Raw genomic sequence first — 26854 nt, 5'->3', positions numbered from 1 at the left:
TATCTGGGAGTAGACATTAGGAGTGATTTAAAATGGAATGACCATATAAAATTAATCGTCGGTAAAGCAGATTCCAGACTGAGATTCATTGGAAGAATCCTAAGGAAATGCAGTCCGAAAACAAAGGAAGTAGGTTACAGTACACTTGTTCGCCCACTGCTTGTTTACTGCTCACCGGTGTGGGATCCGTACCAGATAGGGTTGACAGAAGAGAGAGAGAAGATCCAACGGAGAGCAGCGCGCTTCGCTACAGGATCATTTAGTAATCGCGAAAGCGTTACGGAGATGATAGGTAAACTCCGGTGGAAGACACTGCAAGAGAGATGCTCAGTAACTCGGTACGGGCTTTTGTTGAAGTTTCGAGAACATACCTTCACCGAGGAGCCAAGCAGTATATTGCTCCCTCCTACGTATATCTCGCGAAGATGATAAAATCAGAGAGATTAGAGCCCACACAGAGGCATACCGACAATCTTTCTTTCCACGAACGATACGAGACTGGAATAGAAGGGAGAACCGATAGAAGTACTCAAGGTACCCTCCGCCACGCACCGTCAGGTGGCTTGCGGAGTATGGACGTAGATGTAGATGTAGAAGAGAAAGAATGGGTGAATTAAGCACTAACGTTGAATGCTCTATTCGGAGCGATTGTCTACAGTTCTACACCAATCTTGTAAGGTACTTGTTACCACGATATAATTTCTCAGAAAACAACATATTTTCCAAGATGCTGTTTTTGAACTTCAAATCACCAGTAAAGTACGACCATTTTCAAAAAGCTGCGGAACTTATAAGGATCTATCTCCTGATCATGGACTCTTATACGAACAGTTTCAAATAATTAAAAGAAGCCTACACATGGAACACCATTGACGACAAAAATAAGTGTGCGACTGAGCAATGGAAGAAAATCGTGGAACGATTTTCGAAGAAGCAAATCCTTAATATTTTTAACGCCTTATCGTTCACCTTAAGTATCTCACAAGGTCCATCTGCTTCGTAGAAAGGGTTTTTTCGCAGATGGCATTAAAATGGACTGATGTACGAAATACATGTAACCAGAATTTGATGAAAAGTTAATTAAACACAATTTTAAACTATGATTATAACTGCAGTGATTTTTTTAAACATGCAAAATCAAACAATAGGATGATAAAACTTACACATTCTTCGTTAAAATACAACCAACAACAATAAATCACAAAAAATAATTAAACAATGGAAAATCCAGGATGGAATGTAACAATATAACGGAAAGGATAGTTCCTACTCACCATATGACGGTGACGCTGAGTCGCAGAAAGGCACAACAAAAGACTATTAGCTTTCGTCCAACAGAGCCTTTGTCAAAATTAGACAACATACACACACGCACACACACTCCAATTGCCAGAGACTGGGGTAAGGTGTGTGCGAGTTGCGTTAGCGTATATGTATATTGTCTAATTTTGACAAGGGTTTCGTATCCTGAAAGCTAATTGTGTGACAGTCTTTTTGTTGTGCCTTTCTGGGAGTCAGCATCTCCGCTATATGGGGGGTAGCAACTATGCTTTTCACAAAAAAATGCATTTGTTTTTCATTAGCCTCGGGTAAAAAAAATGAAATCCCGTTTTTTTGCCCAGGTACACATTTGTCCCTGAGCCGTAGTTGTGTCCGGCTCTTCGAAAAGCGCGCCAGGCGGAGTGCCTTCGCTTCGCGTCTAGTGTTTGCGGTGGCGCTTTCGGTTTGGCGCGCTGTTTGGATCGCTACCGCCCTCTGGCGGGAGGTGGGGCAAGTGTAGGGTCGCGTGACGATGGAGGAGTACGCACTGGGCGGTGACCGAGAGAGGTGGTGGCGCGAGCGTGGCCCTGTTGCCTGTTGCTGGGGGTCGTCAACTGCTCGCCACGTGCTTTGCCCGACCTCCTGGCTGTCAGGGGCTAAGTCTGCCTTACCCGCATGTACGTGGCTCATGAAGCTTAGAAGCCGTGGTACAGGAGATCGGCGCGTGGGACCGTATGTCTTCTTATCCGCCGTTGGAACTACTGGCAGCGGTTGGCTCTGACGAGCATTTGGAAGTGCAACGTGTTCCCGGCGTTGTGGTGGAGTGTGACAAGTTGAGTACTGTTTTTACGTAACAGAGTTAGTTAAGGGGTTTTTCAAGTTCTAGTGAAGTGTGTGAGTTTCTTCACCAGTGGTTTTGTAGGGGTCTTCCCACCACAGTTTTCGTTTGCCTGTCCGCGGGAATGTGGTAATTGCTTCTTGGTCGGGCTGTTTCAGTCACGCCTCGATTGAGTGATTTAGGGTCGGTGCCGTGTGTCTCTGTGGTTCAGAGTCTGTACAGGCACCGCCGTTGCCACATCTTCTGGTTTTGGGTAACTCGGGGAGATGGTGGCTTGTAATGCAAGTTTTGGTGCTGATCTGCTGTGGCCCTGTAGACCACCAATAACTATTCCGACTATTGTGATCTGGGCCCCTTTAGAGAAGGTTTGTGTGCTGGCTTATTCACATTTATCTTGTAACAACTGACAGGCGTAATATAAGTTATTTAATTGGCAAGAGACAACTATTTTAAATTTAGTACAAACTAGCTACTTAAAGGTTTTTTTAAGGAATTGTGATCAAAAAGTCAGTACAAATTTGAAAACTTAATAAACCATGGAATAATGTAGATAGAGAGGTACAAATTGACACACATACTTGGAATGACATGGTGTTTTATTAGAACGAAAAAAAACCACCCCATATTGCTAGCCGCGTGAAAGATCTCTTGCGCGCGTCGTTTGGTGATGATTGTGTGCTCAGCCGCTACTTTCGTCAAGATTCGCCTCCCAGGTCCCCAGACCTCAGTCCGTCCGATTATTGGCTTTGGGGTTACCTGAAGTCGCAAGTGTATCGTGATCGACCGACATCTCTAGGCATGCTGAAAGACAACATCCGACGCCAATGCCTCACCATAACTACGGACATGCTTTACAGTGCTATTCACAACATTATTCCTCGACTACAGCTATTGTTGAGGAATGATTGTGGACATATTGAGCATTTCCTGTAAAGAACATCATCTTTGCTTTGTCTTACTTTGTTATGCTAATTATTGCTATTCTGATCAGATGAAGCGCAATCTGTCGGACATTTTTTGAACGTTTGTATTTTTTCGGTTCTAATAAAACCCCATGTTATTTCAACCATGTCTGTCAATTTGTACCTCTCTATCTACATTATTCCGTGATTTATTCAGTTTTCAAATTTGTACTGAATTTTTGATCACCCGGTATATATGATAAGTTTAAAATCTTATTATTGGGAATTTGTTAACGTAATACCTTGCAATATCCTTTACTTAGAGAAAATTTGCCAGCTATTTAAGAGTTTTTTTTAAATTGTTGTTAATAACATCTTCTTATTGGGAAGTTGTTAAAGTCATATCTCGCAATCTCCTTTTCATAAAGAAAATTTGTCAGCTATTGGAAATTGTTTTTGAAATTGTTTTTTTTTAAATGCCATACTTTAAAATGTATTATTGGGAAAGTCTTTAAAATAAAAAGGTATCTTTAGTAGTGTGTGTTATTTCACCAGCACCTCCTGTCCCCTACTTCCACGATAACGTTTTGGAATAACATGTGTACTTGAGTTGTTTGTGAACCGCCCTAATTGATGGTTCAGTCCCTTATAGGGTAAAAAATACCTGGCAACACTGCTCGGTACTCGTAGTCCTTACCTTCGGGAGTGCCTTAGGGGGCCTGATGTGCATCCCAGCAACCTGCACTGTGTTTGGCGCCAGTGGCCTCGGGTAGTCAAAGCTGAAGTGGTTGTTGACCAGCAGCAGGGACGCGTTGCGTTGCAGTTCCACCAGAGGGGGCATACTGGGATCCCCGAAGTGCTCGCGCACCATCTCGTCCATGACTGGGAAGTAGACGAGGACTCGGTGGAGGTTGATTGCGAGCGAGAACAGGGCGTTGTAGGTCTTCTGGAAGAGGCTCATGCTGCTGCTGTAGGCCAAGCCGGCCTCGGGCAAGTACGCCAGCGGGTACGGGTTGCCCATCGGATGGTTGTCCCAGCTGCTGCCGCCGCCGAAGGTGCACGTGAGCACGGTCGGCGCCCGGTACTTGTGCGAGAAGGCGAGGAAGCAGTCGTGGAAGAAGCCCTCCATGATGAGCAGGTCGTACGTCCGCTGCCGGGAGTCTATGAGGTCGCGAACTCCCGGGTTGTCCATCAGGCGCCGGCACACCTCCGTGCCGATACCTGACACCACCGTCTGCTGCGTGAATGGCGAAAGCGAGCCGTACTCCACGAAGTCAAACTCTGCCAGCAAGAGAAAAACACCATTGCTGTACCGGTGTATGCCGGATGGTTACAATTAAACTTTCATCTATATCTACATCTAGATCATGACTCTGCAATTCACATTTAAGTGCTTGGCAGGAGGGTTCATCGAACCACACTCATACTACACTCCTGGAAATTGAAATAAGAACACCGTGAATTCATTGTCCCAGGAAGGGGAAACTTTATTGACACATTCCTGGGGTCAGACACATCACATGATCACACTGACAGAACCACAGACACATAGACACAGGCAACAGAGCATGCACAATGTCGGCACTAGTTCGGTGTATATCCACCTTTCGCAGCAATGCAGGCTGCAATTCTCCCATGGAGACGATTGTGGAGATGCTGGATGTAGTCCTGTGGAACGGCTTGCCATGCCATTTCCACCTGGCGCCTCAGTTGGACCAGCGTTCGTGCTGGACGTGCAGACCGCGTGAGACGACGCTTCATCCAGTCCCAAACATGCTCAATGGGGGACAGATCCGGAGATCTTGCTGGCCAGGGTAGTTGACTTACACCTTCTAGAGCACGTTGGGTGGCACGGGATACATGCGGACGTGCATTGTCCTGTTGGAACAGCAAGTTCCCTTGCCGGTCTAGGAATGGTAGAACGATGGGTTCGATGACGGTTTGGATGTACCGTGCACTATTCAGTGTCCCCTCGACGATCACCAGTGGTGTACGGCCAGTGTAGGAGATCGCTCCCCACACCATGATGCCGGGTGTTGGCCCTGTGTGCCTCGGTCGTATGCAGTCCTGATTGTGGCGCTCACCTGCACGGCTCCAAACACGTATACGACCATCATTGGCACCAAGGCAGAAGCGACTCTCATCGCTGAAGACGACACGTCTCCATTCGTCCCTCCATTCACGCCTGTCGCGACACCACTGGAGGCGGGCTGCACGATGTTGGGGCGTGAGCGGAAGACGGCCTAACGGTGTGCGGGACCGTAGCCCAGCTTCATGGAGACGGTTGCGAATGGTGCTCGCCGATACCCCAGGAGCAACAGTGTCCCTAATTTGCTGGGAAGTGGCGGTGCGGTCCCCTACGGCACTGCATAGGATCCTACGGTCTTGGCGTGCATCCGTGCGTCGCTGCGGTCCGGTCCCAGGTCGACGGGCACGTGCACCTTCCGCCGACCACTGGCGACAACATCGATGTACTGTGGAGACCTCACGCCCCACGTGTTGAGCAATTCGGCGGTACGTCCACCCGGCCTCCCGCATGCCCACTATACGCCCTCGCTCAAAGTCCGTCAACTGCACATACGGTTCACGTCCACGCTGTCCCGGCATGCTACCAGTGTTAAAGACTGCGATGGAGCTCCGTATGCCACGGCAAACTGGCTGACACTGACGGCGGCGGTGCACAAATGCTGCGCAGCTAGCGCCATTCGACGGCCAACACCGCGGTTCCTGGTGTGTCCGCTGTGCCGTGCGTGTGATCATTGCTTGTACAGCCCTCTCGCAGTGTCCGGAGCAAGTATAGTGGGTCTGACACACCGGTGTCAATGTGTTCTTTTTTCCATTTCCAGGAGTGTATCTCTCTACCGTTCCACTCCCGAACAGCGCGCGGGAAAAACGAACACCTAAACCTAACTGTTCAGCTCTAATTTCTCTTATTTTATTTTGATGATCATTCCTACCTATGTAGGTTGGGCTCAACAAAATATTTTCGCATTCGGAAGACAAAGTTGGTGACTGAAATTTCGTAAATAGATCTCGCCGTGACGAAAAACGTCTTTGCTTTAATGACTTTCATCCCAACTCGCGTATGATATCTGCCACACTCTCTCCCCTAATACGTGATAACACAAAACAAGCTGCCCGTTTTTGCACCCTTTCGATGTCCTCCGTCAATCCTACCTGGTAAGGATCCCACACTGCGCAACAGTAGTCTAACACAGGACGAACGAGTGTAGTGTAAGCTGTCTCTTTAGTGGACTTGTTGCATCTTGTAAGTGTCCTGCCAATGACACGCAACCTTTGGCTCGCCTTCCCCACAATATTATCTATGTGGTCTTTCCAACTGAAGTTGTTCGTAACAACCAGGTACTTAGTTGAATTGACAGCCTTGAGAATTGTACTATTTATCGAGTCATCGAATTCCAACGGATTTCTTTTGGAACTCATGTGGATCACCTCACACTTTTCGTTTTTTAGCGTCAACTGCCACCTGCCACACCATACAGCAATCTTTTCTAAATCGCTTTGCAACTGATACTGGTCTTCGGATGACCTTACTAGACGGTAAATTACAGCATCATCTGCGAACAACCTAAGAGAACTGCTCAGATTGTCACCCAGGTCATTTATATAGATGAGGAACAGCAGTGGTCCCAGGACGCTTCCCTGGGGAACACCTGATATCACTTCAGTTTCACTCGACGATTTGCCGTCTATTACTACGAACTGCGACCTTCCTGACAGGAAATCACGAATTCAGTCGCACAACTGAGACGATACCCCATAGGCCCGCAGCTTGATTAGAAGTCGCTTGTGGGGAACGGTGTCAAAAGCTTTCCGGAAACCTAGAAATACGGAATCAACTTGAGATCCCCTGTCGATAGCGGCCATTACTTCGTGCGAATAAAGAGCTAGCTGCGTTGCACAAGAACGATGTTTTCTGAAACCATGCTGATTACATATCAATAGATGGTTCGCTTCGAGGTGATTCATAATGTTTGGATACAGTATATGCTCCAAAACCCTACTCCAAACCGACGTCAATGATATAGGTCTGTAGTTCCATGGATTACTCCTACTACCCTTCTTAAACACTGGTGCGACCTACGCAATTTTCCAATCTGTAGGTACAGATCTATTGGCGAGCGAGCAGTTGTATATGATTGCTAAGTAGGGAGCTATTTCATCAGCTTAATCTGAAAGGAACCTAATCGGTATACAATCTGGACCTGAAGACTTGCCCGTATCAAGCGATTTGAATTGCTTCGCAGCCCCTAAGGTATCTACTTCTAAGAAACTCATGCGAGCAGCTTTCCCTATTTAAACCTTATAACATGGAAACCAACAACTGTATGAGGACCAAACTTGGTAGCATCAATGTCCAGACTATGGGGTGCTTGATTTCCATGCATCGCAACACCGACGTCCAGTTGCAACTATGACCACCAGGTGCTGTGATCAGTCTCACACAGCTGTCAGTTTACCCATTCATTTTACTCAACTGCAATTACCAATGAAGATTTCTTTGCAATAACAATAAACAAGGCTCAAGGTCAGAGAGAGGGGTAAGAAGACAGAGAGAGCGGGGTGAGTGGGAGGAAATGGTGATAGACAAACTAAGGGGCGAGGAGGTGATGCACAGAGAGAGGGATTAGAGGAGGAGGGGTGGACAAACAGGGGGAGGACGAAAAGGGCAGAAAGAGAGGGAGGGGGCAAGGAATTTAGGCTGTATATCCAACAGTCATACATATTTAGCAATTCTGAAGGATTGTCGAGTTCGATACTAGAGGAATAAAAGGTGTTATATGCACATTAATTCGGAAATGCTTTATTTCCATACTAGAGCTCATTTTCTACCTCTCTTCGTAATCACATTAATCATGGGAAACATAGAAACAGAACGTACCAGCATTACACGAAACGTTTCCTTACATTAAATGTTCTAGAGACCCTCTAGTTACATTCGGTTAGAATGTACAGTAAGTCGTAATTGTTAGGTCCACCGCGAGTGTTCATTGCGCCACTGGACTGGCATAATTGTTCTACTAGCATCAAGCACGTAGCACCAGCTGTATAGTATACCTCGTGGACTTGGTTTCCAGTACACTGCAATGAAAGTGTACTCAAATGCGGGATTGCAGATGCCCTTTTGAGTGCGGATTAACAGACGGTACTGGACGTGGCGCTCAACTGTTCTGTCGGGAGTGGTTTACGAAACGACTGTGTCGCTATACCAGGACGTTTGAAACGACTGATTGGCGTCGTAGGGAGCATGGGGCGATTTAGTCTACTTCTCGCCATTGTGGGAGGCCTAGGACGGCGACACGTCATCTGGAGGAGGAAATTCTTCTTGAAGTTGACGACAATCATAGTGTCAGTGCGAGACAGTTGCTACAGGCACCATGTAGAGCGTGCGCAGCCACTGCCGGCAGCTAAACTTTTCTTCACGGGTACACTTCTACGATTGGTTTATTCAACAATGTGTCAACCCTCACTTTAGTGTAAATGTGCTGTCAAGGATGACGCTTTATTTTCACGTGATCATGTAATCTGTGTGGCACACATTACTCGTTAAAGCCTATACTATGGTAAGTGAGCGGGGTTCACCTTATGAGAAAGGATTTTCGTATAGATATCGACCGTGTGAACCTGAATGGTGGCAAATCAGACTTACTGTGATAACAATGATGCGTCAAGTAAGTTCGAAATGCAGTTACACGTCAGGATGGACCAAAAGCAACTCTGAAGATGCTACCATTTAGTTAATAATACGGTCGCCAGCCTAATTAGGCATTAACTGAGTTTCTTCCCTGTACAGCCGGCCGAAGTGGCCGTGCGGTTAAAGGCGCTGCAGTCTGGAATCGCAAGACCGCTACGGTCGCAGGTTCGAATCCTGCCTCGGGCATGGATGTTTGTGATGTCCTTAGGTTAGATAGGTTTAACTAGTTCTCAGTTCTAGGGGACTAATGACCTCAGCAGTTGAGTCCCATAGTGCTCAGAGCCATTTGAACCATTTTTTCCCCGTACAAGTTGGTATATATTCATGCAAAACAACAAGTAGTAACACTGCATAATATAGTAGAATTTTAGAACCAAAAATTCTATTGAACTGATAGTTTCAAGTTCTGTACTGCTATGGAAAACCATGAATACATAACACTACACTATAATGTATACTACAGAACTTTATACTGTCTATTAATCTGATTAAAATCGGGCATAGGTTACCCAAGAAATAGCACTTTCGTGTCGCACACAAAATATCAATTTTGATAAAGAGAAAACACTGATAAATTTTGACTTTTATATTGGTTTTAACTTTTGCTGGTCAAACCAATTTAGAACACATCAGAATTCAAATGAATGAGGGGGGACCCTGAAACTGTTATGACCGCTGTATTTAAAAAAAATGATGACTGAATTTATTATGCGTTCAAGATTTCCAGTATATAAGTTACTACTCTTTTCATCTTATTTACTGCTCATTTAAATACCTTTATATCTGTCTCGAAATAATAAACTTCATTACTATATCAATATTAAAGGTATCTTTCAACTTCGTTAGACCTTCGTTATTCATTTACTGGTTCATTAACAAAACATTTATTTAAACACCATTCTAACATAGCTAGTTCTGTAAATAATTATTATTAACACAAATTTTAATTTTCATTTTAGGATACTCGTATTGCACAACATTTGGAAAGGACCCTGTCTAGGTTAGTCGTGAAGATAATTAAATGATGGAAAAGTTCTGGTAAAATTTAGGTTATTATTGCACCAAACAAACACAGTTCACTCTCTGACCCATACCAATACAGTACTAAAAGTTTCAACCTGCTAGTATCGATGGGACGGTTGGCGGGCGGCGAGATGACGAGGCACAGAGCACACATACAACCACAGCTATGGCTCTTGACGTATCGGCACTTTAATTCTTCTTAGCGTCGCAATACCTTTCCATTTAGTGCCTATGGAATTTTTCCATGCTGCGTGGGCGTTGGAACGGCATGCTCGAGGCTCAGTGAAGCTATGTCTTCCAGGAGAGCCTCCTCGCTCCAGAAGGTGTTGCTCAAACCAGTGTCAAACCCCAACTACCACTGAGCCCGTTGTGCCATGCAGTCCCCGCGTGCATTTTCCCGCGCTCGCCTGCCATCCACCTTTTACCGCTCTCTGACAGACCGGGTATTCACCCGAGGTTTTGCATTCTACATAACCTAACACATTGCCTACGTATGGACCAGACGCACAGTTACAATTTTAAACATCTTACAACAGTTTCAACATTTGATACATTTCAATTCTATTACAATATTGCTTCACATTTGACATAAACATTAATATTCACATTGAAACTTATTTACAATTTTCTTAACATAATGACATGAAACAAGAAAGAAATGAAATCAGAACATCAATTACACAAGTTTATCGAAAAATCAGAAGAAAAAAATTACTTATATGTACAATAGTACAGCGTCGTTGTTGTTACAATCAGACTGTAAATTTTCACAGTCAGCACGTATGGGCCTTCTAAAACGCTCACGAAATTGTGCAACAACGTTATTAACAAAGATGTTTTGCTAACGTTCGGGTCAGCATTGTTGGTGACTGTTAGTGCCTCTTGTTCTTCCACCCAAGCCATACGGGACAAACTTACACTGCTTTCTTAGGGAATACTGTACCTTTTCTATTGGAAAATGTGCGACAAAACATGTACTTCATACATGAAGGAGCTCCTCTTCATCTCACCTTTAGTGTTCCTAGGCTTCTAAATAGTAGATTAATTGACCTGTGGATGGATAGAGGTTGACCAGCCGCTATTTCTCCGCGCACTGCGGACATAAACCCAATACACTTTTATCTGCGAGTGCATTTGAAAGCGCCTCTGTACAGAACCCCAGTCGAAGATTAGCATAGCCTTCGTGCCCATAGTGTGGAAGGCCGTGAAAACAAACGCAGTTCTCCAGGTATACATCAGCACATCAAGGACTCAATTCGACAGCGGGTTGATGCATGTATCCTTGCTAACGGAGGGCAGTTCGAATATTTAATTTATGAAAAGTGTTTCACACGGTGTTGATACGATCTTTTCCTGTATGTTTCCCGTTTGTTGGATGGTTTTAGGGAGGGGAGCAAACAGCGAGGTCATCTATCGGGTTTTGGGTGGATGAGGAAGGAAGTCGGCCATGCCCTTTCAAAGTAATTATTCCGGAATTTGCCTGAAGCGATTTAGGGAAATCATGGAAATTGTAAATCAGGATGGGAGGACGCGCATTTGAGCCATCGTCCTGCAGAATGCGAGTCCGGTGTGCTATCACCTTCGCTACCTCGCTCGGTGGTGTTTCCCGTGATTAATGTGTTGGAGAGTTGTAGAACTGAGCCCTAACATGGAAATAAAGCGTTCCCAGAACGTTGCTCATACAACTATATTCACACAGCTCATTTCTACATCGAGTGGAACCAAAATGAAGGGGAGGGGGGCAGGGGGAGTAGTGCAAGAGAAATCAGATGTTCTATTACAATTATTGTCGTTTGAGAAAGTCTCTTATCAGTATCTTGAAAACCCAATCTGTACCCGGATACTGCCTGAAGTAGATATCGTCTCTGTGTCTCGTTGTATGTAATTAATATATTATAATCTCCCATGAGCTTGACGTCCCTCTCTATGAGCCCAGTATTCACACAGCTCATTTCTACATCGAGTGGAACCAAAAGGGGGTGGGGATTAGTGCAAGAGAAATAATAAAAAAATTAAAATAATTCCAAATAAGAGACAGGCTAATGTGTATGTTCCAACTAGCAATGGAGTGCCTGAGCAAATTTTAACCTAGTTAGTCATAACCGTGACTTAATACCAGGGGACAGTTACTGTGGGGATAGGGAAGATCTCTTTTTTTAATCGGTCTTCTGAGTGGTTTGAAGCGATCCACGACGACTTCCTCTCATTGCTAGCGCCCCTATTTGTGATGGTGAGAGAAAGTGGTGTAACTGTTTAACGCCTGGACCAGTCTCAACCACACCTGGTACGTTCACGGTTTATTATGCAGGGAAAAATGCACTGTGGGTAAACAAGCACTATCTTTTTTAAGGGTGGAATGGGACTGTGAAAAGGGTGATAATTCGAGGGCATTTAACTCCTAAGGGTGGGGATGTAAGGAGAAGTAGCACGAAGAGCACGATACGAGAGCACTCATGCAATTTGAACCAAATTTAGTGCGCATACGACTTACTATCTGGGAAAGAAAACTGAGGATGTGTTAGAAAAGGTAAAGTGACCAGAGAGGCAGTTCTGACATTACACTTGGTAATAGAAGCAAGACTTTAGAAAAATCGAGACTGATTGATAGAATCTGTCGATCTGGAACAAGCGTTCGGCAATGTAAAATGATACAAGACGTTCGAAATTCATAGGAATTTAAGCTATAGCGAAAGATGGGTAACATACAATATCAAACATAGGTCTTAATTTGAAAAGGAAAGTTCAGAGAATGCACCTCTGGAGCAAAGCATCGCATGGAAGTTAAACACGGAGTCTGAGAAAACCGGAAAAGAAGAGAAACGAGGTGCTCGAGATGTGGTGCTACAGAAGACTGTTGAAAATTAGATGGACTGATAAGGAACGAGGAAGTTCTCCGCAGAATCGGCGAGAAAAGGAATATGTGGAAAACACTGAAAGGAGAAGGGATAAGATGACAGTACATCTTTTAAGAAATCAGGAAACAGCTTCTATGGTACTAAAGGGTGTTGTAGAAGGTATATACTGTAGATTATATACATTCAGGAAATAATCGAGGACGTAGGTTACAAATGCTACTCTGAGATGAGAGGTTGGCACCACATGAGAGGAATTCGTGGCGGGCCGCATCAAGCCAGTCTGAAAACTGATGACTTATAAAAAAAATGGAAATGTTGACACCTTGCTGTGCCGTCGAGCTCTTGAGGGTGACGTCTAAGGGCGCCTCGTTTTCTTGCACCATTACAGAGGATTGTAAAAAAATGAAACATCTAGAGCCGTCCTTGCGATGTCATTTATTGTGTACCCACCACTTTCTGAGCTTCAGTGCTGAAGGGGGTTATCACGATCCATTATACGATGCATCAGTGGCCAATATAACTGGTTTACGCAACTGTAAATGTGATGTCGTCTTACCAACCTGGGTTGATTGATAGTCGGGGAGACATCACAGACGCAGTCAGTTTGCGCAAACCACTTATATTGGCCGCTGGTGCATCGTATATGTTGATCGTGATAACCTCTTCAGCATCAACTAAGGCCTGGAGGTGGTGCACTGAAATGCCGAATCTGGCAGCTACACAATAAAGAAGGTCATAAGGACGGCTGTAGGTGTTTCGTTTCCTTACAATAGTGAACGACCGTAGTCCCCCCCTAGACTTCCAGTCAAAAGGATACATACAAAAAAAATTACAAAGTAAGGTTGTACACACCTCTGAGTGAAATTTAAAACTTCTACATCGCAATGGAATCATCTTCACCACATTTCATTTTCTCACAGCAGTCAATGGCCTTAGTCTCACCAGACTTTCAGTCAAAAGGATGGACGTACAAAAAATTTACAGAGGAACGTTGTAGACACCTCTGATCCACACTTCAAACTGTTGCTTCACAATGGAAGACAATTAGAGGTTTTCTAAAACTGATCCTTGAATTCTGTTGCGCAGTGTAGATTCATACACCAGTAAAATGCTGTATGCCTGGGTATAACTAGTATTGCACAGTGGGTTCGGCAACTGAGTCGGTAGACACTTGACTGCTATTCTGGAGGTCAGGGGTTCAATTCCATTTGAGGGCTATATTTTCTGGCAACGAATTTTTACCGCGAAAAGTGGCGTGTTGCACTAGGGCGGGGAGTCTACGTTAAACTGGGTAAGCCAGCTCTAAGGTTGGTTTGTGTCTCCTATTAACCCTATTTGATATGGATCCCTTTGCTTAAGAAATATTCGAAGATAAGACACATGAGTGTTTTTGAAGCAGTCTCGTTTGAAGGAGAACCTCTTTGATTGATCTTGGAGCCTTCTTCAATTCGGGTCTTACATTGTTTTCAATGACTGGACTCTCTGTTCTGAAAGTCTCGGTCGCCATAGTAATCAGATGTTACTGGCAATTTTCCGAAGTGTTTTACACATCTCATTTGCATACGCAACCTGGGTACGTCAATTATTTCACAGATATTTACTCTATCATACACCGAAAAAATATCACGCTTCAAAACAAAAGCGTCACAGAATCTTGTACAGCAAACGACGCTCTGGTGACAATGAGAAGTTTTGTTGATCCATTTAATACGCGACTATTGGGTTTGAAAACTTGCAAAACATTTTTAACTGTTCGCTAAAAATCCATTTTGAATGTTACGAATCCGAATGGACACAGTACTGCGAGCAAACTGTAACGACTGCAGACATATCTACACACATCAAAAAAGGTTTTGCATCATCTCGGTTGCGAGAGTTCCGGAACCTGTACAGAAAATTGGAATAGAGATCAATATAAACGTCATTTCCACCCTTTTTATTTCTCATGAAACCCAAGCATTGCACTGGTACCTCCATACAGCGAGACCCTCAGAGGTGGTGGTCCAGATTGCTGTACACACCGGTTTTCTAATACCCAGTAGCACGTCCTCTTGCGTTGATGCATGCCTGTATTCGTCGTTGCATACTATTCACAAGTTCATCAAGGTACTGTTAGTTCAGATTGTCCCACTACTCAACTGCGATTCGGCGTAGATCCCTCAGAGTGGTTGTTGGGTCACAGCTCTTTTCAATCCCAGGCATGCTCGACAGGATTCATGTCTGGAGAACATGCTGGCCACTCTAGTCCAGCGATGTCGTTATCCTAAAGGAAGATGTGCACGGTGGGGGCGCAAATTGTCGTCCATGAAGACGAATGCCTCGCCAATATGCTGAAGATATCGTTGCACTATCGGTCGGAGGATGGCACTCTCTCATAGCACAGCCGTTGCGGCGCCTTCCATGACGACCAGCGGCGTACGTCGGCCCCACATAATGTCACCCCGAAACAGCAGGGAAACTCCACCTTGTTGCACTCGCTGGACAGTGTGTCTAAAGCGTTCAGCCTGACCGGATTGCCTCCAAACACGTCTCCGACGATTGTCTGGTTGAAGGCATATGCGACACCCATCGGTGAAGAGAACGTGATGCTAATTGAGCGGTCCATTCCGCATGTTGGGTCCATCTGTACCGCGGTGGATGGTGTCGTGGTTGCAAAGTTGGACCTCGCCATGGACGTCGGGAGAGAAGTTGCGCATCATACGGTCTTTTACGCACAGTCTGAGTCATAACACGACGTGTTGTGGCTGCACCAAAAGCGTTATTCAACGTGGTGGCGTTGCTGCCAGGGTTTCTCCGAGCCATAGTCCATAGGTAGCGGTCATCCACTGCAGTGATAGCCCTTGGGTGGCCTGAGCGAGGCATGTCATCGACAGTTCCTCTCTCTCTGTGTCTCCTCCACGTCCGAACAACATCGGTTTGGTTCACTCCGAGATGCCTGGACACTTCCCTTGTTGAGAGCTCTTCCTAGCACAAGTAACAATGTGGACGCGATCGAACTGCCGTATTAACCTTCTAGGCATGGTTGAGGTGTGTACCTCCTTCCCGATGGAATGACTGGAAATGATGGGCTGTCGGATCCCCTCTGTCTAATAAGAGCTGCTCATGCATAGTTGTTTAGATCTTTAGGCGGGTTTAATGACGTCTCTGAACAGTCGAAGGAATTGTGTCTGTGATACAATACCCACAGTCAACGTCTATCTTCAGGAGTTCTGGGAACCGGGGTGATGCAAAACTTTTTTTGGTGTGTGTAAAAGCTCGAAATAAACGACCAAGCCGTCTTTCTTATGGAGTCAAGAACGTTAGCGAGTCAGCAGAATCAATTTCGGGCAGCCCCGAACGGCACGTGAGGGAAGATGGAACTCACTGCCACCCTCTACGAATGGGGCGTGGGTCCGGATGACTTCCCAGGGATCGCCCGGCTGGTGGAATGGCGTCATCACGGTCAGGTTGTGGCCCCTACGGGCGAGCTCGACCAGCAGCTCCCGGTGCATGATCCAGTGGCTGCGGCCCTCCCAGGGCAACACGGCCAGGATGTTGGCGCCACGGACTGCGTGCAGGCAGCACCACACCATCACCGACACCAGCGCCGCCACCTGCAACACCGTCACATCCTCACTGAGGCCTCTGTCGCAGCCCGTCACTCGTTGTCTATGGGTCACTTACAAAGCAGTGGGAGTGCAGTAGAGGCTTATTCACAAGTTTCTTCAGGGTTTCAGGGACTGACCACCCAAAGACTACCAGATGCACAGGAAACAGACATGTATGAGTGGCTAGAGCACGCTCCAGAGTTTTAAAGTCACATTACAGGTGCACTGTATTCATGCTGTTTGCGAAGTGGCGACTGCTAGCTGCTCTTCCAAATTAAGTGGCAGCTCAGGCAGTAACACAGAGTCTTTGACATAAGCCCACACGAAGAAATCACATGGTGTTAAACCAGGTGACTACGGGGGCCACAGAAGAAGACGAGAGTCAGGATGCAAAACACGTCCAATTTGACGCTGAGGCAGTTAGGGGCTGTAATCACGAAGCTATGAAGGAATTGGTGACGGAGTACTGTATTGCTGCAAAATGAAGTCTACATTTATGTCTACATACGTACTCCGCAAACTACGGTACGGTGCATGGCGGAGGATACTCTCTACCACTACTGGTCATTCCCTTTCCTGTTCCACTCAAAAGAGAGCGAGGGAAAAAGGTCTGTTTGCCTCCATTTGAGCCGTAATTTCTCTTATCTTATTTTCGTGGTCCTTACACGAAATGTACGTTGACGGCAGTAGAATCGTTTTTCAGTCGGCTTGTCCTCGTAAGGGATGTCACCATTCCTCCAGGGATTCCCGTTTCAGTTCCCGAAGCATCTATGTAAGACTAACGCGTTGTTTGTTGTGTTGGCAGAAGGGCCAACACCGTGTTACTAGAGGAGGCCGAAAGGCACGCGTTTTAGCTCACGCAGGCTGGTGTGAGGAGGGAAGGACTATACTGACGTGAGGTCTGGAACATGACAAGGAATTAGAATTCAGAAAGCGTACGTAATTAGTTTGATACTTAACTTTAATCCATTAATGATGAACGTCGCTCTTGACGGTACATGAGTCACAATATTATCTGTTCAGAAGACATAGTAACTTAATATGGCGCCTTGCTAGGTCGTAGCAAATGACGTAGCTGAAGGCTATGCTAAACTGTCGTCTCGGCAAATGAGAGCGTATGTAGACAGTGAACCATCGCTAGCAAAGTCGGCTGTCCAACTGGGGCGAGTGCTAGGGAGTCTCTCTAGACTAGACCTGCCGTATGGCGGCGCTCGGTCTGCAATCACTGATAGTGGCGACACGCGGGTCCGACGTATACTAACGGACCGCGGCCGATTTAAAGGCTACCACCTAGCAAGTGTGGTGTCTGGCGGTGACACCACATTGTTCGTATCTTCCGGTAATAAACCTAGCAGCCCAACTCTGAACTGCTTCGATGTAATCCTTTAGTCCGGCCTGGTGCGGATCCCAAACACTCAAGCAGTACTAAAGAATGGGTCATACTAGTTTCCTCCTTTACAGATGAACCACCGTTTCCTGAAATTCTCCCAACTGTCGACCATTCATTTTCCCTACTAAAAACCTTACATGCTCGTTGCATTTCATATGGCTCTGCAACGTTACATATAGATATTTAATCGACGTTACTCTGTCAAGCAGCACACTAATAATGGTGCATTCTACCATTATGAGTTTGTTTTTCCCACTCATCTGTATTAACTTGGCCGGCCGGAGTGGCCGAACGGTTCTAGGCGCTACAGTATGGAACCGCGCGACCGCTACGGTCGCAGGTTCGAACCCTGCCTCGGGCATGGATATGTGTGATGTCCTTAGGTTAGTTAGGTTCAAGTAGTTCTGAGTCTAGGGGACTGATGACCTCGGAAGTTAAGTCCCATAGTGCTCAGAGCGATGTGAACCATTTGTATTAACTTGTATTTTTCTACATTTCCTGCTGCCATTCATTGCACCAGCCAGAAAGTTTGTCGAAGTCATCTCATATCCTCCTACAGTCACTCAACTTCGACACCTTCACATGCATCACAGCATCATTAGCAAACAGACGCAGATTGTTCCCCATCCTTTCCGCCAGATCGTTTATGTATATAGAAAATAACATCGGTCCTATCACACATCACTGGAGGACTCCAGACGATGCCCTTGTCTTTGATGAACAGTCGCCATCGAGGAAAACTCACTGGGGTTTTGTTACTTAGGAAGCCTTTGAGCCTCTCACATATCTGTGAACCTATTCCAGACGGTCGTACCTTCGTTAAAAGTCTGTAGTGAGGCACGGTGTGAAATGCATAACGGAAATCTAGGAATATTGAATATGCCAGTTGCCATTCATGCGTTATTTTGCAGGATATCATGTGAGAAAATGGCAAGCTGAACTTTACATCTGTGATTTTTTCTAACACCGTATTGATTCTTGGACATAAGCTTTTCCGTCTCAAGGAATTTTTTTTATATTTGAACTGAGAATATGTTCAAGAATTGTGCAACATACCGATTTTAAGGATATCGGTCTGTAATTTTGTGGGCCCATCCTTTTACCCTTCTTGCATACAGGAGTCACATGTGCCTTTTTCCAGTCACTTGGGACTTTGAGCTAAATTACTTTATACCTGAAAGGTTAGCAAATATACGAAGTACATAATTTGATATTATTTATGTGAGTGCCACCTTTTTCATTTAACGGTTTTTGATTACATCCTCTAATGATTAAACGCAGCCGCGCGGGATTAGCCGAGCGGTCTGAGGCGCTACATTCATGGACTGTGCGGCTGGTCCCGGCGGAGGTTCGAGTCCTCCCTCGGGCATGTGTGTGTGTGTGTTTGTCCTTAGGATAATTTAGGTTAAGTAGTGTGTAAGCTTAGGGACTGATGACCTTAGCAGTTAAGTCCCATAAGATTTCACACACATTTGAACATTTTTTGATTAAACGCAACACATCCTAGTACTTACGAAATAAAGGTAAGTTATTTTTATTCATGTATCAATAATGTCGGGATGACACTGAAAATAAAAAAATAAACGCGAACAGATTTTTTTCCGCTCCAGAAAAAAATTGATCCCTTGAGCAAATCCTGTTGGGTAGCTACAAAAATAATAATCTGCAAAATAGTTAATTATTGTAAGAATAAGATGAAGTGTTGGGCAACGGTTTAGTCTGGAGCATTAAACTGCCTAGCGCCAATACAGCAAAATGACATAATATGGAGAGTGGTACGGTCATTATGGTGACCACACAGTATGAGGTAAGAAGACGTATTCAGAGTGCACGAATGCTTGTTCAGTATTCCGCTGATAGGAAATACAGCCGCCACCGCATCTGAAAAAGGGAAGTTGGGACACCTTTCAGCTATGACAAGCCATCCAAAAAAGCTTACCGAATGAGAAAAGCAGCCCAAGTGAACTCACTATTGCTGCACGTTGTGGCAACGTCACTGACTTGTGGTAAATTGGAAATTTACTTACGCTAAGAACAACATACACAACCATGCCCCACTGACTTGTGTTGGCTTCCAGGCTAAGGTGATGGCAACGGGAAAGCAGTAGCCAACCTGCTTCACATAAATACACTCCTGGAAATGGAAAAAAGAACACATTGACACCGGTGTGTCAGACCCACCATACTTGCTCCGGACACTGCGAGAGGGCTGTACAAGCAATGATCACACGCACGGCACAGCGGACACACCAGGAACCGCGGTGTTGGTCGTCGAATGGCGCTAGCTGCGCAGCATTTGTGCACCGCCGCCGTCAGTGTCAGCCAGTTTGCCGTGGCATACGGAGCTCCATCGCAGTCTTTAACACTGGTAGCATGCCGCGACAGCGTGGACGTGAACCGTATGTGCAGTTGACGGACTTTGAGCGAGGGCGTATAGTGGGCATGCGGGAGGCCGGGTGGACGTACCGCCGAATTGCTCAACACGTGGGGCGTGAGGTCTCCACAGTACATCGATGTTGTCGCCAGTGGTCGGCGGAAGGTGCACGTGCCCGTCGACCTGGGACCGGACCGCAGCGACGCACGGATGCACGCCAAGACCGTAGGATCCTACGCAGTGCCGTAGGGGACCGCACCGCCACTTCCCAGCAAATTAGGGACACTGTTGCTCCTGGGGTATCGGCGAGCACCATTCGCAACCGTCTCCATGAAGCTGGGCTACGGTCCCGCACACCGTTAGGCCGTCTTCCGCTCACGCCCCAACATCGTGCAGCCCGCCTCCAGTGGTGTCGCGACAGGCGTGAATGGAGGGACGAATGGAGACGTGTCGTCTTCAGCGATGAGAGTCGCTTCTGCCTTGGTGCCAATGATGGTCGTATGCGTGTTTGGCGCCGTGCAGGTGAGCGCCACAATCAGGACGGCATACGACAGAGGCACACAGGGCCAACACCCGGCATCATGGTGTGGGGAGCGATCTCCTACACTGGCCGTACACCACTGGTGATCGTCGAGGGGACACTGAATAGTGCACGGTACATCCAAACCGTCATCGAACCCATCGTTCTACCATTCCTAGACCGGCAAGGGAACTTGCTGTTCCAACAGGACAATGCACGTCCGCATGTATCCCGTGCCACCCAACGTGCTCTAGAAGGTGTAAGTCAACTTCCCTGGCCAGCAAGATCTCCGGATCTGTCCCCCATTGAGCATGTTTGGGACTGGATGAAGCGTCGTCTCACGCGGTCTGCACGTCCAGCACGAACGCTGGTCCAACTGAGGCGCCAGGTGGAAATGGCATGGCAAGCCGTTCCACAGGACTACATCCAGCATCTCTACGATCGTCTCCATGGGAGAATAGCAGCCTGCATTGCTGCGAAAGGTGGATATACACTGTACTAGTGCCGACATTGTGCATGCTCTGTTGCCTGTGTCTATGTGCCTGTGGTTCTGTCAGTGTGATCATGTGATGTATCTGACCCCAGGAATGTGTCAATAAAGTTTCCCCTTCCTGGGACAATGAATTCACGGTGTTCTTATTCAATTTCCAGGAGTGTAGTATTTGAATCTCACACTCCCTCTCTCAGTGTGCTGGGATGTACACGGCTGATATATAGCTGTGTAGGTGATGCTGAGCTACGCTGCCAGTGGCATCCTTAAGGTCGAGCTGAAGACCATACGAAGTTCACAGTGATGCAGGTAGCCACGTACTCTGGATTAGGCTAGAGAAGCTACAGGCATCCACTTGTGCAGAAGACTGTACAGGGTTACTTGGCATCTGAATTTGAGTCACCTAGTGGGTCTGAGGGCATCCACCTCACATGTGGGACATATGTTTAAGTCCAGACTGGTAGTTGCCAGACTACCCTCTCTCTGCACTCCAGACCTCGAGGACCAAGTAGTCGCTGACCAACACCCAGGGCAGCAAATGCATTTGATGTCGAACAGGCTGTGAGCTATGGTTTGAATAGCATCGTTCCATATACTGTATTCCATGGTCTGAGGCAGGCATGCAGCCTGGACCTGGCTGCCATTCACTGTCCCTGGCACACAGTCCCTGACAGCTACTGCATTCCTGCTGCTGCCATCAAGTGATGCTGTCTAGGCACACAGCTGCCCAGTCAGGCGTGCTGACACCAACAGGTGACAGTGCCTGCTGGCTGGGGTGGCCGAGCGGTTCTAGGCGCTACAGTCTGGAGCTGGGCGACCGCTACGGTCGCAGGTTCGAATCCTGCCTCGGGCATGGATGTGTGTGCTGGTCTTAAATTAGTTAGGCTTAAGTAGTTCTAAGTTCTAGGGGACTGATGACCTCAGAAGTTCAGTCCCATAGTGCTCAGAGCCATTTTTTTGACAGTGCCTATGCACACTGCTGCCCAGTCGTCCTGCTGATGCCAGCAGGTGGTGCTGCCTATGCACACTGCTGCCCAACAGGGGGTGATGGTGCCTACGCACACGGCTGCCCAGGTGGCCCTGCCGACACCAGCAGGTGACACTACACTGCCTATTCAAACTCCTGCCCAGGTGGTCCTGCTGACACCAGCAGGTGACGCTGCCCATAAACACAGCTGCCCAGGCAGTGCCTATGATGCCAGGGTGTGACTCTGTCTACGCAGACTTCTTTCCAGGCGGCCCTGCTTACGCCAGTGGGTTGTGCTACCTATGCACTCCGCTGCCCAGGCTGTCCTGCTGATGACAGTGGCTGATGGTGCTTATGCACACCACTGCCCTGGTGGTCCTTCTTATGTCAGCAGGTGATGCTGCCTAGTCACATTGCTGCCAATTCCGTCCTGCTGATGCTATTCGTATTGTCGACCACGTGGTCCTTCTAATGCCAGAGGGTGACACTGCCTGCACACCATTGTCCAGGCTGTCTCACTATACCAACGACCTCCACTCCAGCAGCAACCACAACTTTGCAATTAACATGAATGAAAGTCTAATCCATTGAGGGGTGTCTTATTGGTAGTCTGCCACTCGCTTCCATTCACCACCATGTGGTACTCGTTTTTCGGACATGGCAAACAGATGCTGTAACGTCCCCTTTGAACAATTATACATAACTGTGCTTAACCTGACACACAATATTTTGTTAGCGCAACGCAATCTGACTTTCAAAATGGCCCTGACTAACATTAAACTATACCTTTCACAAATCACTTACCTCACAAAAATCTTCGCTGCTCAAGCTACTGCAATACAGCGAGTGCCACTACTGCCAGCTAAATAAAAGATTCAAACTACGGAAGGCACTAACTACTGATAGGGATAGTTAGCAAATGAAAGATATTAATAGAGAACAAACAATGTATTTACCTTGATATCATCATATATAAATATAGCAGTTCATGACAAATTACAAATCTCCACCATCACTCTCCCCACATCCACCACTGCTGGCGGCTCACCTCCAACTGCCCAACGCTACGCGCTGTTCACAGCCAGCTGCCTAACACTACAATGGCGAGTATTACAACAATGCAAAGCAGCCACAGACTGCACACAGCACAGCCAGTGATTTTCATACAGAGGTGGCGTTACCAATAAAAAAACCTAAACAGCCTACTTACAATGCTAGTGGAAATTCAGTTCGCAGGAGAATAAGCAGTACACTTTAAGGAGCACGTTGTTTGCTAATTTTATCTGCTCTGTGAACAAAATCAAGTGTAAGTTAGTTCTGAAGCACAAGGAGGGAAAAACATATCGCAAACACAAGAAGGAATTAATGTAGGGTAATGTAATATCAGGAATACATTTGTCTAGGTAACATTTTAAGCGATTGCAAGACCACAGGCTAACGTAAGCGTTAGATAAGACACTGTACATGTGAAATGCTGGACATTAATAACCGGTGTAACCGCCAGAACGATGAATACAAAGATGCAAACGTACATGCATTGTGTTGTACAGGTGACGGATGTCAGTTTTTGGGATGGCGTTCCAGGACTGTTGCATTTGGTTGGTCAATACCGGAACAGTTAATGCTGTTTGTGGAGTTGTCGTCTGATAATGTGTCATACGTGCTCAATTGGACACAGATCAGGTAACCGGGCACGCCAAGTCAATATGTTGACACTCTGTAGTGCATGTTGGAAAACACCCAGTGGTATGCTGTTCAGAGCCGGACGGAGTGGCCGCGCGGTTAAAGGCGCTACAGTCTGGAACCGCACGACCGCTACGGTCGCAGGTTCGAATCCTGCCTCGGGCATGGATGTGTGTGATGTCCTTAGGTTAGTTAGGTTTAAGTAGTTCTAAGTTCTAGGGGACTTATGACCACAGCAGTTGAGTCCCATAGCGCTCAGAGCCATTTGAACCATTTATGCTGTTCAGAAATGACAGCACAAACAAGTCGAATCAACTGAGTGCCGTGCAAATTTGCAGTCAGGGTGCATGGGACAAGCACGAGAGTGCTCCACTTGAAATACGAAATCACACCACACCTCATAACTACAGGTGTAGGTCCAGTGTGTCTAGCAATCAGATAGGTTGTTGCAGGCCCTCAAATGGTCTATTTTTTAACTAACACGCATCCATATCTGGCACAGAGGTAGAATAAGCTTTCAATAGAAAACACTACAGACCTCCCAAACTGTCCTACATTCAGCTCTGGCTTGACACCACTGAAGTCGCGAATGGCAGTGGTTTGCGGTCAGTGGAATGAACGCTGCTGTTCTTGAAGTAACCGACTGTAACAGTTTATTGTGTCACTGTGATACCAACTGCTGCTCAGATTGCCGCTGCAGATGCAGTATGATGCGCCAGCCATACCCCAAACACGGTCGTCTTCCCTCTCGGTAGTGCCACGTGGCCGTGCTGAGCCCGGTCTTCTTGTGACATTGCAGTCTCGTGACCACTGCTGCCAAGAACCGTGTACAGCGGCTACATTCCTGCCAAGTCTTTCAGCAGTATTGAAGAAGCAACATCCAGCTTCTCGTAGCTCTATCACACCATCTCGTTCTAGCTCAATGAAGTGCTGATAATCGTACACTACTGGCCGTTAAAATTGCTACACCAAGAAGAAATGCAGATGATAAACAGGTATTCATTGGACAAATATATTATACTAGAACTGATATGTGATTACATTTTCACGCAATTTGGGAGCACAAATCCTGAGAAATCAGTCTCCAGAACAACCACCTCTGGCCGTAATAGCGGCCTTGAAACGCATAGGCATTGAGTCAAACAGAGCTTGGATGGCGCGTACAGGTACAGCTGCCCATGCAGCTTCAACGCGATACCACAGTTCATCAAGAGTAGTGACTGGCGTATTGTGACGAGCCAGTTGCTCGACTACCATTGACCAGACGTTTTCAATTGGTGAGAGATCTGGAGAATGTGCTGGCCAGGGCAGGAGTCGAACATTTTCTGTATCCAGAAAGGCCCGTACAGGGCTTGCAACATACGGTCGTGCATTATCCTGCTGAAACGTAGGGCTTCGCAGGGATCGAATGAGGGTAGAGCCACGGGTCGTAACACGTCTGAAATGTAACGTCCACTGTTCGAAGTGCCGTCAATGCGAACAAGAGGTGACCGAGACGTGTAACCAGTGGCACCCCATACCATCATGCCGGGTGATACGCCAGTATGGCGATGACGAATACACGCTTCCAATGTGTGTTCACCGCGATGTCTCCAAACACGGATGCGACCGTCATGATGCTGTAAACAGAACATGGATTCATCCGAAAAAATGACGTTTCGCCATTCGTGCACCCAGGTTCGTCGTTGAGTACACCATCGCAGGTGCTCCTGTTTGTGATTCAGCGTCAAGGGTAACCACAGCTATGGTCTCCGAGCTGATAGTCCATGCAGCTGCAAACGTCGTCGAACTGTTCGTCCAGATGGTTGTTGTCCCCATCTGTTGACTCAGGGATCGAGACGTGGCTGCACGATCCGTTACAGCCACGCGGAGAAGATGCTAGTGATACGAGGCCGTTGGGATCCAGCACGGCGTTCCGTATTACCATCCTGAACCCACCGATCCCATATTTTGCTAACAGCCATTGGATCTCGACCAACGCGAGCAGCAATGTCGCGATACGGTAAACCGCAATCGCGATAGGCTACAATCCGACCTTTATCAAAGACGGAAACGTGATGGAACGCATTTCTCCTCCTTACAAGAGGCATCACAACGTTTCACCAGGCAACGCCGGTCAACTGCTGTTTGTGTATGAGAAATCGGTTGGAAACTTTCCTCATGTCAGCACGTTGTAGGTGTCGCCACCGGCGCCAACCTTGTGTGAATGCTCTGAAAAGCTAATCATTTGCATATCACAGCATCTTCTTCCTGACGGTTAAATTTCGCGTCTGTAGCACGTCATATTCGTGGTGTAACAATTTTAATGGCCAGTAGTGTAGAAACACGCTTCCAGTCCCATAGTGCTTACAGCCATTTCAATCATTTTTTGACTTATTATGAAGAGGTATCTGTGGTGGAGTTTACTAGAGACTCAGAACAAAACCCGGGTTGGAATTCAGTATGCAGCTGTTGTTTTGTGTGTGTGTGTGTGTATTTACGCTAAACAACGACAAAAATTTCGTGTTCATGAATACGATCCTAGAAGAACAGTTGAACGGAATGGATAGCGTCTTGAAAGGAGGATATAAGATGAACATCAACAAAAGCAAAACGAGGATAATGGAATGTAGTCGAATTAAGTCGGGTGATGCTGAGGGCATTAGATCACCAGTTTAGTATTGGGGGGCAGTGTGGAGGGTAAAAATAGTAGAGGGAGACCAAGAGATGAATACACTAAACAAATTCAGAAGGATGTAGGTTGCAGTAGGTACTGGGAGATGAAGAAGCTTGCACAGGATAGAGTGGCATGGAGAGCTGCATCAAACCAGTCTCTGGGCTGAAGACGACAACAACAACAACATAGAGTGCAGTCTACCATGCTCCTTATGTATGTAGAGGCAGATGTAAGCTTGGAAATGAGGCGAATTGTGTTTCTTCAGTGTTTTGGTGTTATTTTCGCTAAAGACAGATGGCCGTCAGTGTGAAGCAGCAGTGAGTCAGACAGCCTCTGTTACTTACCTGCACGTGGACCTTCATGTCGGGCAGCACACAGCGAGGCACCACGCAGCCGTATCCACACCGCCGCAACTGTTGACAACACACGCGCTGATCAACGGGTGACTAACCACCGTATTATACAACAGCTAGAGGTAGCATATATACCTCGCGCCACTCCTGTAGTGCGCATGCGCGAACGTAGTCGCTCTCATTTACTTGTGACGCACGGTGATATCTTAATTGACTCCGTACGTATGCGGTATGTCAACA

At 46.6% G+C, this 26854-nt stretch overlaps 1 protein-coding gene across 1 annotated transcript in view; it reads right to left on the bottom strand.

The window, feature by feature from the left end:
- The window catches only part of LOC124712080 (UDP-glucosyltransferase 2-like), a 67440-nt gene extending 40817 nt beyond the window's left edge, over positions 1–26623 (bottom strand). Inside the window, exons 1-3 of the mRNA XM_047242376.1 lie at positions 26606–26623; positions 15959–16187; positions 3698–4281 (exon numbers count right to left, since the gene is read on the bottom strand). Of these exons, the coding sequence (XP_047098332.1) occupies positions 3698–4281; positions 15959–16187; positions 26606–26623 (831 nt within the window). The remainder of the gene's footprint in view (positions 1–3697; positions 4282–15958; positions 16188–26605) is intronic.
- Positions 26624–26854: the final 231 nt, after the last annotated feature.

This window comes from Schistocerca piceifrons, chromosome 8, assembly GCF_021461385.2.
Source record: "Schistocerca piceifrons isolate TAMUIC-IGC-003096 chromosome 8, iqSchPice1.1, whole genome shotgun sequence".
NCBI lineage: Eukaryota > Metazoa > Arthropoda > Insecta > Orthoptera > Acrididae > Schistocerca > Schistocerca piceifrons.
This window is presented reverse-complemented; position numbering and strand designations above follow the sequence as displayed.